Source organism: Carettochelys insculpta, chromosome 5 (assembly GCF_033958435.1).
Source record: "Carettochelys insculpta isolate YL-2023 chromosome 5, ASM3395843v1, whole genome shotgun sequence".
NCBI lineage: Eukaryota > Metazoa > Chordata > Testudines > Carettochelyidae > Carettochelys > Carettochelys insculpta.
In genome coordinates, this window is record NC_134141.1 from 30,620,089 (window position 1) to 30,640,354 (window position 20,266).

Here is a 20,266-nt window from a genome sequence, read left to right on the forward strand (position 1 = left end):
ACCACAACATACACACACACACACAATCCCTTTGGGGCATGGGCCTTCTTATAATATTCTCTGGCAATTGTCTAATGCAGTATTTATGCTATACAAATAATAAATAGTAATAACTTACAAACAGCAGAAGTGAGATGCCCATTGTAGTGGGAGATACATGTAAAGTGCCAACATGTCATTACATACAGTCTCTAACCATAAACACTCTGAGCTGAGAAAACTGGACAACACTGTGTCACATCTAATACTAAACAAACAATCAAATGCCAGCCAGTTTGGCTGTACTGTGATGAAATCCTACAAACCTTTGTTAGCTGCCATAGCTTGAGGGCATCTTACCCACAGGCACAAAGACAACTGCCACCATTACTTAAACTTGGTTGTAACAGTCTGAGGTCAGTGGTTCTGGTATGCCTGCTTGCCATAACCACGTGGGTCAGGAAAGGGACACTGGGCTAAATTCTGTATTTTGTCACACTGCTGTGAAACTGGAGGAACTCATCAGTGCTATTCATGATTTATGCCAGTGTAACTGGACACAGTCTGCTCTGGTCCCTTCAGCATCTTTCCCTTTGTAAAAGTTGTACGAGTAATGGTGTCCCAGAGCTCAGTGAAAGAATAAATTTTCAGGCAGCACAAACAATCTTCTAATACTCCTTTTTTAGGAGCCCTTCTCTCTTGGGGGAGGAGTGACCAAAAGCTTGCAAGCCCTCTTTCTTAGTATAGGGATCCAGCACTGAGGTGGCAACATTAGATGACTGGCTGAGCACAAAATATTTTAACTCCTTTGGAGAATAAAACAGTCAGATTACGTATAAGCACACAAAGCATAAAATACCGTGGAAAAAAAAATACCCACTAACACAATTGAGATACTTAGCAGACAACAGGGATGAAAACAAATAGTCTCTCTGTGGTTCCTGACTTACTATTGGATTGTTTCCATGAAATAAAATGAGAGTTGAACAAGCAGCAATATTCTCTATGTACACCAGTAAAACATACAAGTCTCACACAATGGGGCTGGTAATGCAGGCCTTAGAATTATTTCTTTGATTACCTGAAGAATGTTGTCATCTTAAATAGCTTTAATTAGACTTCACATTCTATTCACAGACTGAAATCATATCATGAAATTGTTTAAAGTATTTTCAAAGGCTAAGTAGTGCATGGTCTTTCTATTTCAGACAAATTAAACCTTAACCCCCCCTTATTTCTTTGAGGTTTCTCCAAAAGATATGCTGTTAAGTATATAAATAAAGAGTGTGAAGTAATAGGATTAAACTCTGTCATGCTTGTAAACAATTAACTTGAGCTAATGTAATGATGAATAGAAAGTGCTGATTAAGCTCCACTATTAGCTTAAATCAATGACAAATGTTTTTAACCATGCTAGGATGAAATGAACTAAAACAGCTATTGGATGCAAATCAAAAATGTTGCTTAGGATAAAGTCTTCTTTTAACAAGACACACATTCGTAAGGAAAATCTCAAACTGCAATAGTGCTGTGGTATAAATATCTAGTATTTACAGCTCATTTTAAAAAGGGCAATATTCAGCAGAGATACTTTGAACAATAAATATTGATAAAATGCAATGGGGAGGGGAAAATAAACCGTTACTTTGCAAATACATTCTAAGGAACAAAGGGAAGAGGAGACACTTAGGTGGAAGAGAAGATGGACTGTTGTATGGATTGGGACTAAGATGGGTTGATGGGACTAGAAGAGTAAGGGGAGAAATGAAGAGAGAGGAGTAGAGATATAGATATTGCAAGGGCAGAAGGTAATAAAGAAAAAAACCTTGGAGAGGAAACTAGAATATGAGAATGGAATGGGAGAGGGTGACTGAGCAGACAGGATAAGGGAAAGAAATATGGAATGGAGAGAAGATAGTGAAAAGGACAGAGATCAGAAAAAAGATGGAAAGAATGAGTTAAAGGTGGGATCTAGGAGTTAGTAATGTCAGGTAGATTAGGGCAGAAAAGACCAAACATGAATGGCAAAGAGGCAGAGAGACAGAAAAATTATCTCTAGTTAAGAAATCCAGGAACAACAAGCAAGGAAAGAAGGTTGACAAAACTAGGGGAAAGAGGTCAAGGAAAAAAACAAAAGAAGTCATCGCTTTCAAATTTCCTGAATTGGTCATGAGAAAGACTCTACACAAGGAAGGAATTGGAAGAGTAAACCAAAAAAGGGATAAAAATATTAAACAGTGTCTCAGAGAGAGTCACAGCTAATAACAGCACAATACCAGGAGTGTGACATTGATGAGAGTGTATTCTGATGACAGTGTCATATTGATCCAACATTGCAACCAAATATTGAAGTGACAATGTGAGGACATCCCACTGATAATTTTGTGGCTCTCTGAAATTGAATTTTATCCATAAAGCAGTTTTCCATTGTTTCTAGGATAAGTAACGACATACACTACAGCACTGTCATGTGTATCAGAGGAATTCATAAACCCAAGTAAACATTAACTTTAATGTCTATATAACAGATTGTAAATTTATTGTCTTCCTATTACCTATGAACTAAAATAATGCTCCAGAGAAAAACAACTCCAGTTTAATTTTTTAAAGCAAAATACTTTTGTAAGAAAACAATTCTATTATCAGAATTGGTATTTTAAAACTAAAGACCAAATTCTTTATCTCCATGTGAAAACCAAGGCCATGGACATTTTGCAAGGGCTCTGCAGAGGAACAGGCAGGAATATGCATCTAGTGGGGAATGGATTGATTCATCACCCCTTGGAGCATCTGAGCTAGCACAGGGGTTTTCAACCTTTTCCTTTCTGAAGGTCGGGTCTGGGCAGCACACTACAAAAACTCAATGGCCCATCTGTGCCACAATAGATCTGTTTCTTCACATAAAAGCCAGAACAAGCACTTGGGGATACATAATAGGGCAACTGTCTGAGGCTCCATGCCAGGAAGCTAAGCTGCTTAGGCTTCGGTTTCAGCCCTAGGGGGCAGGGCTCAGGCCCTTGGTTTCAGCTCCATATGGTAAAGGTTCAGCTTTCTGCCCTGGACCCCAGCAAATCTAATGCTGACCCTGCTTGGCAGATCCCTGAAAACAGTTCTCAGTACCCCGTGGTGCTTTGAACTCCTGATTGAGAACCACTGTGTAGCACAGGCTTCCAAATCAGTAGCATCTGCAGCCTTGCATGTTCACTGAGCAGTTTTCGGTGGTTAAGTGGCTCAGCAGCCCAGGCTGGTTATACCCTCAAATCAGCTTTGCTGCAAAGAAAACCATTCTGATCTAGAGATAGGCATTCAGCCTGCCCCCTCTGCTCCCTCTATTCCCCATTATGCAGTGGTTCTTCTGTGTCTCAGGCACACTGTTGACAGCTGGGAAAGAACAACAAATCACCCTAAACATTTGATTCTGTTTTATGAGCAGAACATAATAAAACTGCTGCGTGCCAAAACGCAGATAACCAGACTGCAGTAGTCATTCATTGTTCAGTAAGTATTTAACAATATATATTTGTCAGAATACCTTCTAAAGTTACAGATCATGGCCTAAATAGAGAATGCAGACTTAGCAGTAACAGATGACTCAATATAAAATGATATTAGCAGTATCTTGGCTTTTTTCTTTCCCAGGTCTTATATACACACATTTAATCCAATGCACAATCTCATTTTAAAGGTGCCAAACTGACCAACAGACAAGTAATCAAGCAGCTGAAATATGACAGCTATTACTCACACTAGATTTTTTTCAGTTGCTACTATTATGCAATTTCAAACACAGATCACACATTTTTAGTCATAGATGCCTCTGAACAAAACCTGAAAGCCTTTTTGTATGTTCATTTTAAAATTATTTTATTTCCCCACTATTTTTATACCCTCTTTTGAAGTTTAAAATTAATTTTCTACTTGTATTAATTTTATCTGTGTTTAACAAATATTGGGCAAATATCTGCTCCCCAATATGTACAAATCCATACCTCAGATCTTAGTTCTGAAATTATTCTGCTCTTTCAGTACCACAGAGCTTCACCATCTGCTCTCCTTGCATAGCTCCCTCCCAGACACATCCAAAACCAGCACGTCAGAGATGAGATTCAACTTGTACAGCAGGGCAAAATTCTGCCAAATGTTATTTTCTTCAGATGGAAATTGAAATGAACATTATCAATTTGGGTTTACCTCCTAATGTGGCTTTTAGTGAAAAGAAATGTTAAAAGTAGCAAATTCATTATGAGTCAACAAATAGATTTATTTGAAATGAAAGGTTCTCATTTGTCTCTCTGCTCCCTTCCCAACGCACAGAAAAATCATCTTTTTTGCTTTAGAACTGATTAGTTTTTACTTTATCATTTGCTCTAAGGTAATTATAAACAATTCAGGAGAGCATCCGTGCACAAGTTTCTCTGTAACTCTTTACCTGACCTCTCTTTATGGAGTTGTCATTGTTTTTTGTAAGAAATTACAACAAAACAACAGCATGAGAGTCTAGCCAATATCAGAGACAATTTCTATTTGAGTAAACTCTTTGGTGTTCAGCTAGATATTTCTAGAAAGTAATGTGAGGAAATGCAACTGACACCACTGAAAAATTTAGTCACTACCAGTTAAATGAGCTCCATAGGTGGAACAAATGTAAGGTGATTATTATATGCAAATTTTTCAAGGCAATCATTTACATTTTCTAACATACTTGATAAACTTTGTCTTTGTTATCAAAGTGTACAATATGCAGCTGCAATAAATTAGGCAAAGAGGTAAAGCTGAACCAGTGGAATTGTGTTTTCCTTCACTGAGCATTTACTTGACTGCACAGAGAATATTACGGAGTTGATTACACCAATAAATACTGTCACTGCTATATCCCAAGTCTGCAGATTTGGAGTACCAAAGATAAGGTGCTCACAACGTAGATAAAAACTCTGCACAAGTTAACATATAGCATATTAAGAACAAAGCAACTATGTCTTTGCATACAGGATACAAGGAGTGAAAGTCCTTTTTAATTTTAAAGCCAATTCAATATACAGAATTGATCAAAGATTACTACAGGCAATTTTTATTTTCATTTAAACAATCTTACATAAATACGTAATCAATTTTATTCCTGCCATCACTAACACATAGCGGCCAGCTGTGTAGAATAAACTGAAAATCTGCCTCCATTCCAAGAAGCTGCTTGGGTAGGTCTTGAGAGGTGGTGAGTGGGGGAACAAATTCCTCTGATGGATAATCAGTGACTCCTGTGGTTTTAGCACTTGCAAACTACACAAACCCTGAAGAGCTGATCATCTTGGATTGCCTAGTTCAGCGCAGGTCAGAGTTCTGCATTATCAGATTTTGGCAAAGCTCTCTGTCAAAGACAGCTACAACTAAAACTTCATCCTTTATACTACCATGCCCATCCACTATGCTGTTTCCAGTAACAAAAATACATGACATTTTGTTTTTGTCATTCAACAGCTTACAAGAACATTTTCCTCAGTCTACAGGTAAACATTTGGGTTTTCTATCTGCCAGTTCTGCACACTCACTCTGAGGGGAGAAAACCAAGCCATGTTATTTCTGGCGCATGTGTTATCAGCTGCACTAAAGGTTTGGCAAATGGAAACAAGTTATCCATTCGCTGATAATGTGAGAGTCAGGAAAGAAACCATCTCACACTCCCTAATGATTGTGCTGGTAGGAGTTAAAATATAGTGACAAGCTCTGTCAAAAATAAATAGACAAGACTTGGCATACACACAAGGAGCAGATGGGTTGAGCAAGAAGTCTCCCTCTTACTATGTATGACCTTGTCCAGCTTGTAATGCTTCATATTATTTAATTACTTCAAATGAACACTGAAAAAGATTATTGTTATATTAATTTACAGCTATTAATTGACAAGAGGAGGTAAAATTATTGCATTGGCATTTTATATTCAATTACTTTAATTTGTTAAACATCTCCTTACCTTCTATTGCTGAAAGTAGAACACGAGAATGGTCATATGCAATTACATTCGCATATCTATTCTTTGGTTTGTTTACTTCCAGGTTAGAGTGCTCCCATGTGAACTGCTGGCCAGGGTCAATTGACTTTAAAAAAAATGAAAAAGTATTAGCTTAAAAGCACAAGATAACATAATAGCACTGATAGCAAGCACTGCACTCCCGGTTTTTACTAGATCATTTGTATAGCACTGCATGACCAAAAGTATTTATTCAGTGCCTAAAAGGAACTGCACACCATTATAGTAATGCCTATGGATACTTCAGTTTAGGCATCTTCCTTATTTAGCATCTCATTTGTTCACAGATGAAAGAGAAAAACAGGAGAAGCTTTTTTTCTACATGGAATTTGAGACAGAGTGTATGAAATAATATGGACACAATAAAATGGAAATCTAATATTCATCTGGGGATAGGTAATCATGCTGTCTGAGATTTTTAGCCAAAGGTACCAGATGAGATGGGGGATCCCTTTGGGTCAGGTCCTTCATAATATACGTACTGGGGGCCACAGGAGAATATAGTAGTAGAAACAAATTCTTAGATTCAAAATATCTTATAAGCTTACAGATAGTTATACAACCTGACCAAAGATAAGAAAAATGTCAATCTGAATCCCACTGTCAAATTATTTTAAGTAGAACACTGTGGAAAGATAAGTCGAGAACACTGGAGTAAGTCAATGATATTAAAAAGTACCATACTCTCCACTGGTTAAATAGGTATCATTCATATACCTACATTCAAGATACATGTCTACTAAGTTAAATATGGAAGCTCATACTGTAGATAATATGAGACGTATTCATGCCATCTATATATTTTATTGTGAAAAGGGTGAAGTAAAATACGGAGCAGCATAGAAAATGTTGTACAAGTTTATTAGCTGCCCCAAAGCGCTACTGAACAAGACAGACTTGCCATCAACCTAGGGCAGATCTTTGAATTCACTTTGCTGTGAAACCTAGCCTGATTACTGACACTAACTTCTCTAATAGTAATTAAGAGCAAGAGTTTTGAAGGTATATAGGCATCAAAAGATAGATGACAACTAGGCAATACCTGCACATTTAGGCACCTAAATAGCTTTGAAAATTTGGCCCTAACTACTTGTTCTACAGTTCTGGGAAGGATAATGCTGTAATTATAGTTGAACAAAAATCTAGAGCTCAATGAAACATTTAAGGTTACTACCATTTATTTTCCTTGATAATACATAGAAAGAAAATTTGATTTGGTTACAACAAAAGAGCCAAGAATTACTGCAGCATATTGAAGACATGTTTGGGGTAACCTACAATAGCTGCATGTTAAGATTTAACACTGCATTAGAATTTAATACTTAAAACCAGCTAACTCTGAGCAAAGTAATTATTATGATCCAAAAATTAAAAACATAATTGAGAAGTGACCAAACTCTTGACAATTTCTAGCTGCATAAGTTTAACTTTTCAGGATGTCAGATATTCTAAGAAGCCACTGATCCTGCAGATGTTCAGCACCTTCTTCTGCTCTAACCCTTACTAAATTGTTTGTCTTAGGCTGTGGTTCACCTAAAGATGTGTCAAATTGCCCAAATTAAATTAGAGGAATTAGACTGAATCCACCAGTTCAATGATACAGCAACCTTTCTCATCTAATGCTTTTTTCATCAGGCTATTTCATTTACAACATGACACTCCATCTACAATGACACTGGAAAGAAAAAAGAATTCTCTTGATTCCTCTTCACAAGCTGTAGCCTGTTGCATCAGATTGCATCCTGTCATGTTAGGTTACAATGCAACACAATGAAAGCTGAGGTTAAAAGATGAGGATGACTCAATGCTAAATTTATACCAATTTTTTATAGATCAAGTATGAATTAAAGAGAAGCAGTGCCTTGTCCAATCTGAATGGCTTTTGATTTTGTACTTGTATATAGGATAAATTAGTTTGTCAGAAACCTCCCCCCAGAAATGTCAGGAAACAAACTCATCCAAATGGGGGTCCTTTTCAAAAGAATCCCAGGAACTTTGACATCTGCTGATAGGAATAAGGAGATTTTGAAGGTCCTGGGGTCCTTTCGAAAAGGACCCCCGTCTGGACGAGCTGCGCAGCAGCAAAAAGCGGCAATTTTGAAGAGCTGCGGCAGGCAGCATGCTAATGAGGTGCTGAATATGCATTCCAGAGCCTCATTAATCATCTTCAAATGGCTATTTGCATGGCCATTTTGAAGATTTCAGCTTGTGTAGACATGGCCATAGTGACTTACACCAATGGAAAGTGAGAGTAATATTCCACTATTTGATTTCGCAGCTCTTTGCTTTCTTTTTGCCTTGTTTTGGATGACTACACACAGCGGAGATGACAGATGCTGTGGGCCTTGAGACGAGGGGGGCCCAGCTCTGTGGCCAGAATGAGTGGGGCCAATGGTGGAAGGGGCAGGGCCTAGGGCATTGAGACCTCAGTGCCACCCAGACTATGGTGCTGACCCTCCCTGCACCACTTCTCACAGCCACACCCAAGTGGTGCAGGAGTACTGCTGTGGTAGTTCACGTGGGCCCAGAGCTCTGGCCGCCACCACCACAGTCAAAGTAGCAACAGCAGCAGCAGCTAGAACTCTGAACTCCTTTGAAATGCTGAGTCTGGGGGCCTGTTTGCCCCTACCTCCCATCATAGTCCTGACTACACCAGATGCAGGGCAAAGGATAATCAGGCCATAGGGACTTGACAGTACAAACTGAATTCTATAAATATTAACAAGTTTCTGAAACATTTCAACACTCCCTTCCTGCAGGTCACATTTTAAGACTCCAAGACTGTACTACGTACTAAATCACACGTAAGAATGTAGTAAGTTATGAATAGAGGTCAGCTTTCATTTATTTCCACTGGCCACTTTCAGTTTGCCTGGAATAGTATTATAATAGTAGACCAAAATTCTCACATCTAGACATTAGCAGTTCAATTTCAGAGGAAGGCTTTATTTTTTTGAATGACCTGTAATTAAAATTTGACCAATTTTCTTCTAACTTTGAAAACAGAATATTCTTTGACTTCAAAGTAAATCTGGTAATTGTCAGGCCAAAACTATTGTCATAGCCAACACTTTAAAAAGCTAGAAGCAAAGCTTCTGGTAGGCAATAGTAAGGCCACTGTGAGAAGCTTGGATGCACAATAAAACAATAGATAGATAACAAAATAGCATCCAGCTGAATGCTAGTGTGTCTTTAAAGCAGATTTGTCTAGAATATTACAAAATTGCTTTCTGTCGTTTGGAGAAATAGTTAGGTACTTGAGTAAAGTATCTGTGTTTCACCTCAGAATAAAAAAAATACACTACCCAATGGCTGGAGAAAGTGTAATATACACCTCATAATGAAATAATCCAGAACCTACTGGAACATCCAGGACAAAACGCAAGAGAACATGTTGGATTTTCCCTCAACCCTTTGATTTCAGACAGCAAGGTAGACTGGCTATGAGCTATTTTTCTCTATTCCGAATTGACCTCCTGTCAGTATCTTGTTGCTCCTAATGAGCCACTTTGGCTGTGTCTACACGTGCCCCAAACTTCGAAATGGCCATGCAAATGGCCATTTCGAAGTTTACTAATGAAGCGCTGAAATGCATATTCAGCGCTTCATTAGCATGCGGGCGGCAGCGGCGCTTCGAAATTGACGAGCCTTGCAGCCGCACGGCGCGTCCAGACGGGGCTCCTTTTCGAAAGGACGCCACCTTCTTCGAAGTCCCCTTATTCCCATGAGCTCATGGGAATAAGGGGACTTGGAAGTAGGCGGGGCCCTTTCGAAAAGGAGCCCCGTCTGGACTCGCCGCGCGGCGGCAAGACTCGTCAATTTTGAAGTGCCGCTGCCGCCCGCATGCTAATGAAGCGCTGAATATGCATTTCAGCGCTTCATTAGTAAACTTCGAAATGGCCATTTGCATGGCCATTTCGAAGTTTGGGGCACGTGTAGACACAGCCTTTGTGTGACAAATTATGAAGAAGACCTTAACAAATTAAATTTTTTGTGAGGAGCAAGAGGTGAAAGAGGCAAAACTCATGACCCTCCTCTTCTCTTTTAAGATTAGTGACTTGTGGGGGAAAATGAACAAGGTTTTATTTTCCTCCAGAGCACAAACAGATTTATTTTCTATCATATATTTTATAAACTCACTATGTTATTTATGATCGGCAAGCAATAGGCTGACACAGCACTAGCTTTGTTTATTTTTAGGGACTCCACATTCCTCAGTAATTAATAAAGCATTCCACTGTCATGGCTTGGTCATCCACAGTGCACACCATTCTTTTTTATGTCAACAGCTGCAGAGAGAAATTCTTCTGTGTGTCCATAACTCATGTCAAAAATCTGCTTCCCAAGATCCCGGTTTATATCAGCTATCCCTCAATAGCATATTTTATACCCTAGGAGAAGACAATCAGTGAGATTTTGATTCTGTTGGTTCCCATATCAGCTGATCAGGAATTAATCTACACATTTTGACTCAGAAAAGGGCTATCAATTTGCATCGTCACTGTTCTCAGCGAAACAATATTTATTCTTCTGTTCTTAAAGAAATGAAGGAGCTTGATGCACTGAATCTCCAACTTATGTCTCCTGGTTTTCCATGTTTCAAAAAATAAAATTTCTTATTATTAAGATGGAAAAAACTCTCATAAAACTCAACAGTGTGATTTTCAACTCATAGTTCTATCATCAAGACAACCACTGTCAGCTCAAGACAAAAATAAAAAGTTTACAAACATGTCTCAGGATGTGGATTCAGAATTTAAATACATAAAATTAATTAACTGGTCAAATGAGGAGTTCGGCATGCCCACTTTACTTGTGAATGCTCAGTTAGAATTCTGTAACTCAATATGTTTAGTCTTTCATGTCTCTTGCATGCAAAAAAAAGCTTGGTATTCAGCACTTCACTGGCTCAGAATGAGGAAATGATGTCCTGGATTGGCTCTACACAGCTAATTGAAAGAGACTCCTTGTCTGATCTTCCTTGGCTGTTCCTATGGTGTAAAAATACACTGGAAATTACTTCAAAATCTAAGATGTAACTTATATTTTTCTGTTCATACTTGACAAGTAAGCTAGAAACCAGCAAACAGCAGAGTAAACTGACAAATATTACTAGTTTTGTGACTAAATTACAGGATTCCTTCTCTGTCACCTACTTCCCTCCCCTCCCTCAAAAGTTTGGTTTTCCTCTCTCTCTCTGTCTCTCATTCAAAATGGCTATATTATCTGCAAGCAAGAGAGATTCCAATGGTGCCCAGCTGATTAGCAGAGTGTTCACAGCTAGGTTTTTTTTCTCCTGGATGGAAAGAAATATGCACAGGTGTGGAAAAACATTAGCGGGAACACTGATGGCAACTATTTTTAAAATGTTAACACGTAACAAGTTTGACTTTGGACACACTTTTGGAGACTCACTTGCATTCAGAGGACATGGCTATGAATATACACAGATTCTTTACTTGCCCTTTGTGAAAAAGTTTAGCATTTTATTATAGCTATTTGGGAATTTATAAATAAATAAATACCACTGAATGTACAAAGCTTATCTACAACTGTTCAGTTCCTCTTTCCCCCACCCCAACACTCTCCAATGCTTAAGTGATCTAAAACTGCTTAACAATACGGAAAAAAAATCAAACAACAGATGTCTTTGTCGGCCATTCACCAGTCGTATGGCAGGATGTGTTCATCACTGCAGCATATTATACTCCCTGTGCACTTCTTTATGATGTAAGGCCAGATGGCTTAATCCATTGATTAATATTTAGCTCTGCATATGGATATAGTTAACACATTTTCTGTCAAATCCAGGTAAATAGACCTTAACTGTAATATTTACTTTTTGCATCCCCATCCCCACCCCTCAACTGCTTCACCCTCCCCCAGAAACAGCTGTTTGGGAGAGCAAAAACTAATCTACATTTCTTGGGACTGAACAGCCATGCTGGAACAAAGGGTGGAGTGTTATTGGCTGACAAATCAGAAGTGTGAAAGATCAATAACTCACGAATAACAAGTTGACACTAACAGTTTTAATGAGTGCTCTAATGGTTTAATGGATGGCACTTTAATAGGATTTCTCGAAGATTCATTTGGAAAGCTTGTCTTCAATAAAGCTGTCATTAACAAAGAACTGGATATCTTCACAGCAAAGCTGTGTAGTACTGAGCCTTTGTGCATATGAAATAATGATACTGTTATTACCATCCCATGCTTTGACCAATCTTTTAACTATTGTGTTATAAATAGCTGTCTGCTGGAAATGGGTTTGTTCTGCTATTGCGAGAAGACTGGGGCAGTGTTGGCAACAATGATGCACCAGCCACTAAACAAGTTTGTCATGGGAGGCTGGTATAATGGAAATGGCCATTGGAATTATTTGAAACTGGGCAAACAAAAAATTATGCTGCTTGTGAAATAATCCAATAAACTATTTATAAGGGGGCATATTCTGCCCCCACAAGCAGTGAGAGCTCTTCTTACAACATAACGTGGTGCAGTTCTGCGGGGTAAGTGACAGGACACCAGACCTCCTGGAGGAAGTTCACACACTGCAAGATGCCCTGGAACTATGCTTCACTCATGCTCTTCACCCCACCAGATCAGAAGAGGGATGAGATTAGGACTCTTGTGACTCTTCAGGGCCTATAGGGCTGGGGGCTTCACAGCTACCGAGAGGGAAAAAAGATTGCTGCAGAATTTCTCACCACACAGCCTGGGTGCTGTACACTGGGATGCCATTAAATCATCAAAGGCACAAAGAGTTAGCAAGAAAGTAATGATTAAAACACAAACTACAGAAAGAAAAGTGAAAAACAGAATTCTCAGGAGCTGTCAAGACGAGTAGACTTCAAAATCAGAGAAATTATCCCACTGCCCATAAAAATGAACAATTTGACCCTCTTTTACAATGTCAGTGATTGAAATGAAAAATTCATATGATACCAGCTGAATCTATAATAAGATGCTAATATGTTATGAAGGAAACTTGCTAATAGAATGAGATTTACATAGTGCATTAGCAAAACATGAATGCTAAATGCACGAACATTAATACCTTATCATGGCAACTTGCCAATGGAATTAGATTTTCCTAACATGGTATGGGCTTGCACATTACATAATAAAGGCTACTATTATTGAGAGACTTGGGACATGAACCCTCAGCCTTTTGCACAAACAATGGGAGTTTGGATTATCTGAGGAATTCAGGGCCGAGACCAAAATGCACATCTGGACACTGAACGCTCACATTAGTGCATTCCTATTGAATGTCTATAAGCATTACACCAAAGTTCTTAGCCAAACATCGTCAAGAAAAATATACAATAAATGGTGGCTGTTTCAATTACAATCAGCTCAGAGAATTTTTAGAGTGGAAAATTTTTCTTTTTTCAAGCCATAGCTCAAAACATTGCTGAAGCAAAGTTTTGCCGATTCACTGTCCTTCTTTATGCCCCCTGCATATACTGCCAAAAACCAGGTGAGTTTTTCACCTGTATTAGTTAATTTGAGTTAGCACCTCACTGAAGAAACAGCAACGATCAGTTTTTTAACTCAGAATAGCAGCGTAAGTTAATGCCAGTACTGGCACCTGGTGTGCTACAGCGGCACAGTTGTATCAGTGTAGCTTCACCAGTGTAATGGTTCTAGTAGAGACCCAAGTCAGAACAAGTCCCACTTATTTGAGATTCCTCCCATGAAGTTATTCACTATAAAATTCCAAGTTAGTATTCTTAAAAGCAAAGTTTAACATGTAAACATTAATCAGTGTAGAGCATAACAACAAGATATACACAACTGCTTTTCAACCAGAAACACATATACCCTGGGGCTGTGTCTACACTTGCATTCCTCTTTCAAAAGAGGTATGCAAATAAGGGGAATTCAAAATGCAAATGAAGTGCAGATTTGCATATCTGACACCTCATTTGCATATTCTTGTTTTGAAAGCGCTTCTTCTGAAAGAAGAAAACCAGCATAGACACTGCTTTCGAAAGTAAACCCCATCTTCGAAAGAATCCTTCTTCCCTTTTTCTGTTGGCAGAAGAATTCTTTCGAAGATGGGGTTTACTTTCAAAAGAGCAGCATCTACAATGGTTTTCTTCTTTCAAAAGAAGCTATTTCAAAATAAGAATATGCAAATCTTCACTCCATTTGCATTTTCATTTTCCCTCATTTGCCTACCTATTTTGAAAGAGGAATGCAAGTGTAGAGAGAGCCTGGGTGGATGAAGAGGTTTTTCATGGGGCACATCAGTTTATCTAGATACTAACCTAGTTTTACAACAGGCCACATGAAGAGCTCTAGCTTCACACAATGACTTCTTTTGTACTTCTCTACATACGAGACACTGAAATGTAAGTACAATATTTATATTCCAATTGCTTTATTTTATAAATATATGGTAAAATGAGAAGGTGCCAAATTTTTCTGTATTTTTATATGGGATTTTGTAAGCAAGTAGTTTTTCAGTGCAGTGAAATTTGGGGTACCCTAGACAAATGAGACTCCTGTAAGGGACACAGTAGTTTGGAAAAATTGAAAATCACTAGTATGTATCAAATATAGTACAAAGATATAAAACAGGAGAAAAAAATCAGGACAGTCTCCTGATTCTTAAGTTATGAGAAAATATATCAGTCTTTAAAGGGAAGCTTATGCCTCATAGAAAAATACCATTTTTTAAGAAAAAAAACCAGTCTTACTGTTGTTACTGTTTCTATTAGTATTTTTCTGCATTTCTCTTCCCTCAGCCTTAAGAGTTCATCTGTTTATTCCTGACATAAAATTATAATCCTCTCTTTATTGTATCATAATTGATAGCTGGAAATGATTATATGATGAAATGAGAGCATTATGCACCACTTTGGGTAGAAAATAAATAGCAGGAGCAGATGAATGGTTGGGAAATATTCTAGTTTCGTGCAAAAATTTTTAGTGATGAATAAAGAAAAAAACATTGATTACCTACACTATATAGGTGTGTGGCAGAAGCATAATTATTCCTAAACTGGAAGATTTTTCATTGCACTTGAGACACTTTCTCCTCTTTTAAATTTCACTATGACTTTTAAAAATATGCAAAGCCTGCTTTAAAAGAAAGAAAGAAGATCTAATGATTAAATAAGTTTTTCCTGATACGCTATGGCTCACAAAACAAAGCTTCATCTGAATAAGAATAAAATGTCTGTAACTTCTGACTTTCTCACTGGATTCTTAAAAAACCCTACAAATAAATCCATAAATATTTTTTACAAAATCCCCAGATTTTTCCACAGTTGACAGCATAATCCTTCCGTGAATTATTTTTCTTGCTGTAAGAGGAAAGGAGCTATTTCTCACCTCCTCCCATCCACCCTATTCATTCAGTAGCAATGTTACTAATCATAGTTGAACACCAATATAAAATACAAATAATATTTTCAGAAGTAATTTGGCTACTTAAGCTGTCCAAATGGCCAGATAAAAGTGGCGTTCCTTGACAGACTGGTAATAGGTGCCAGTTGAAAATCTGAATGTGAGAGCAGCTTTCTTTTACCATTTACATTTGTAATCAATTATGGAGAGTCAAGTGCTTTTAACACAAGGGACACTGGCAACACAAAAGAAAACAGGACCAATAACTGCCAGTTCAAATTCCTGTTCTTTTCCCCCCAAACTATCTTAATCTTACTTCACCTAGTGGCTCAGATACTGCAGTAAATAGAAACAACTACCAAGCAACCTCTGTGAATGCCATAGCGTATGTGCTTTTAATAAAGAATGCAAACAGCTGTTCATTAAGTACCCCATTTCTCGATAACTAGAGCACATCCTGCAATATAACATTCGAAAACAACAATATATGCTATTTTCATTATAATAACAAAGAGAAATACTGCAAAGATAAAACAAATAGGCATTTTTGTGTATTGGTCTGTTTCATCTCTTTTTAAGGCAATTAAATGTAAATATTTGATTGCTAGGGACTTATTCAACTGCTGATTTTTCTTAGTATTCTTGTATTAGTATCAGATTTATATGTTTTTGCAAAATATTGTATTTTAGGAGTACAGTGGCTAGTTTTCTGTCACTTAAAAAAGTTAAATTTACTTAAATAAATGATCCTTTCAGCACAAATCTGTTCCACTGATACTGATAAATTATGATAAACCTCCTGACATTATGGTGGTCTGGCACCAAGCCACAATATGACTTCATCTTGTCCAATACTCAGTAGTAAAACAAAGGGCTGATTGTAATCCGCACCACAAAGCCTAATGAGAAGAAACATTAAAATGATAATACAGTCTCTCCAACGACACACACAGAAAGGCTGAGGTATGGCACCTATAGTTATTAGTATACTTTATATGATAGGTTATCACCCTGAAACAAAGAACTGAATTTGCACAATATTTTCTACCTGGATCCACTTTCTAAATGCACTAAGGGTATAACCAGACATCTGGTCAAATGACAGACTATAAGGCCTCTGATTAAAACTATTCAAGCAGCAGGTAAAAACCTGTTTACTGTTATATTTAGTGGGCTATGTGATAGCAAAAAACCTTATGTTCAGTGTGCTGCATGTAAGGTAACATATTAATGTGTCAATTCAGGCTCATTTTATGACACTTCTGTATTATTAAATTCTAAAAATTAAGTAAAAGAGAAATTATGATCCAAGACCATTTCGTTTCTAAATGAATATAACTTTCTGCTTAGCAGCTGTCAAATCCATATGAGGCCTTGCTTTGCATAATACCCCTACTGAAACTGTGAAAGCCCCACAAGGTTTGTAGTAATCAATTTGGGTATGAATCTTGTCTTTAAAGTGGGGAAAACAAAAAGAGACTGTGACATAAATGATGTGAAAGTGTAAGGTGGAAATATAACACTTTGCTAGAAGGAAACTGCAATATGATAAAAATTGAACTGGTAAAATATAGTAGAAAATTACAATTGTGTAAGGTAGAAATTGACTTTCTAGTGAAGAAGACAAAATGCACAATCTCCCCTTTCCTGCCCCCACTAAGCCCAACCAACAGAACATTAGAAAATTAAATTAGAAGATTATTAACCCTTACCAAATTTATAAACATGTCTCCCTTGGGAAAACAGGAGGAAAGGAAATATGGCTTTAGGTGTCCCATGCCCATACCATATTTCTCTCAGAGAAATGGGACAGGTAAAATTGTGAAGTGGGCAGAGAGCATGAGCATACAAAGACTGTCTGCATGACATCAAAAATGGTACATTGTATTCCATACTGAGATTCTTTCCATATCTAAGGCACCAGATGCCATGTTGTCAGTGAACAATCTCAGCCAGATGATCATATCCATTTCCCCGCCGGTAAAAGCAACTGAAAGGACTTATTTTCTGTTTCCTAACACAGATGTAATTGATTCTGTAGATTTTATTACTGTGTACATCACTGGTTTGAGAGGGAACGTACTGTGGCTGTAGCTGTTTTCCAAAACTCTCCCATTACATGGCTATCACCAATGTGAAGAGGGGAGAAATGCAATTAATTTTTTTCACTCCATGCAACAACTTCCAGATCCTTTTACCAGAATTATGAACAGCATCAACAGAAGTGAGACTATGACTGTGTTTCTGCCTATGGACTTGACCATGTGCCAAGTCTGGGAAAACCACTGGGAAGCTTTTTGCTAGGCCCATGGGAGGAATGCTGGGAGGCAGTGACCAGCTGGGACTACTGGGAGAAACCAATCCCTTTCTTCTCCTGGGCTGATTTCCCAGTGCAGTTGTCTCCCCCTCAGGCCAGGAATCAGCAGGGAAGAGAGTGGATCACCCTGGGAGTTGCAGTTGCTCACAGGGATGCATCATCATGAAGACAAAAGGGAAAGAGCTTTTTTTTGCAGTGTTGGTGAGGACATAAGAGTAGTGGAGCTCTTGTCTGTCAGAGGAGGAAGGAGGAGCAAACAAGGAGGAAGTTTCTGCTGCAGGTGAGACTACGGGGACAGGGACTGGAGACAAGTGTAACTGGTTTCAGTTCTTCACTAACAGACACTATAACTCTACTAATTACAAGGGTGAAGACAAATAGGCTAAGGCAGCAGTGATAGGGGAATATGGAATAATGTAGAGTTCTGAACACTGGAAATGATTGTAGCCCAAGGACCATTGCATTTCAGCTCCAGCCCTGGGAACTACAAGTTGTGGACTACAAACTGCAGCATGCTGGGAGAACTCCCTAGTTCCTGCCAGGGTGTGCCCCTTGCAGGGTTTCAGCAGAGACTGAACGGAAGCAGTGTGCAGGCTGCAGACAGAGGAGCAAGGCTGCTGAGCCGTGATCCTGTTTCATGTTTTTCTACAGAATAAAGCCTGTTCTTGGTGGTTTGTTTGAGTGGGTCTGGTCTGAGCTACACACACATCAATACACAACGCAGAGCACACCAATGACCCTCAGACCTAGTCTCCGAAGTTATGTAAGAAATTGCAAGGCTTCCCTTATGCTGACTAACCTCGCACCAGGCTAGTGTACAGAAGGAGTTACATGATCATTAACAAAGCTGAAAAAGATATTGTAAGCTTGAAACCTTACACTAAAGTCAGCCATTCTTAAAGGTACTGAATATTGAATAATGAGCTGAAAACACATTACCAAGACTGGCTAAAGCCTACAAGTTTTCATACCTTAGCTATGATTTGTATTTTTATTCCACATATTTTTCCTTACCCAGACAAGAAACAGAAATATCTAGAATATAGGTCCCTCTTCCAGATATTTTACCGTATGGAGAGATCCTCTAATCAAAAATCTGGTTCTCTTTAAGTCTGCCATCAGCCTTTAGTTTTAATTCAGTTTTAATGTTACAGAATTGTATGTCTGAAAGGGACCTCAAGGGGTCATCTAACACAGAAATGGCCATACTGGATCAGACTAAAGGTCCATCTAGCCCAGTATCCTGTCTTCTGATAGCAGCCAATGCCAGATGCCCCAGAGGGAATGAACAGAACAGGTAATCATTGAGTGAGCCCTCCCCTGGCATCCATTTCTACAGGCATGTGAACAATAAACAGGTTATCAGAGAAGGTGTAGGGTCATTACTGGATGAAGGAGGTAACCTAGTGACAGATGATGCAGGAAAAGCTGAAGTACTCAATGCTTTTTTTGCCTCAGTCTTCATGGACAAAGTCAACTTCTACATGACGGTCCTAGACGATGCAGTATGGGAAGGTGGAGGGCAGCCATCCGTGTGGAAGGAACAAGTTCTGAGCTAGCTAGAAAAACTAGTTGTGCACAAGTCCATGGGCCTGGATTTAATGAACCCCAGGGTATTGAGGGAATTGTCAGAGGTCATTGCTGAACCTTTGGCCATTATCCTTGAAGACTCTTGGAGATCAGGGGAGATACAGGATGACTGGAAGAAGGCAGACGTAATGCCCATCTTTAAAAAAGGAAAGAAGGACAATCCAGGGAACTATAGACCCGTCAGCCTTACCTTAATCCCTGGGAAAATAATGGAGGGAATCCTCAAGGAATCCATTTTGGAGCACTTAGAAGAAGGAAAAGTGATCAAAAGTAGCCAACATGGATTCACCAGAGGCAAGTCCTGCCTGACTAATCTGATTAGCTTCTATGATGAGGTAACAAGCTCTGTGGACATGGGGAAGTCAGTGGATGTGATATACCTTGACTTCAGCAAGGCTTTTGATACGGTCTCCCACAACATTCTTGTCCATAAGTTAAGGAAACATGGATTGGATCCTTGGACTATAAGATGGATAGAAAGCTGGCTTGATGGTCGAGCCCAATGGGTAGTGGTCAATGGCTCAATATCTGGATGGCGGTCTGTTTCAAGGGAGTGCTGCAAGGCTCGGTTCTGGGACCTGTGTTATTCAACATCTTTATTAATGACCTGGATGAGGGACTGGATTGCATCCTCAGCAAGTTTGTGGATGACACAAAACTAGGGGGAGAGGTAGATTCGTTGGAGGATATAGAGAGAATCCAGAGGGACCTGGATAAATTGGAGGACTGGGCCAAAAGAAATCTGATGCGGTTCAATAAGGAGAAGTGTAGAGTCTTGCACCTGGCACAGAAGAATCCCAAGCATTTTTACAGGCTGGGGACTGACTGGCTCAGCAGCAGTATGATGGAAAGGGACCTAGGGATTATGGTGGATGAAAGGCTGGATATGAGTAAAGAGTGTGCCCTGGTAGCCAAGAAGGCTAACAGCATACTAGGGTACATTAGGAGGAGCATTTCGAGCAGATCTAGAGAAGTAGTTATTTCTCCATATTCTGCAC

At 38.7% G+C, this 20,266-nt stretch overlaps 1 protein-coding gene across 5 annotated transcripts in view; it reads right to left on the reverse strand.

Annotated features, from left to right (window-relative positions):
• The window catches only part of PTPRD (protein tyrosine phosphatase receptor type D), a 495,679-nt gene that overhangs the window by 68,817 nt on the left and 406,596 nt on the right, over positions 1-20,266 (reverse strand). For all 5 annotated transcript variants that reach the window (XM_074994889.1, XM_074994887.1, XM_074994886.1 and 2 more), the window contains one exon: positions 5,945-6,068. In XM_074994889.1, coding sequence (XP_074850990.1) covers positions 5,945-6,068 — 124 coding nt within the window. The remainder of the gene's footprint in view (positions 1-5,944; positions 6,069-20,266) is intronic.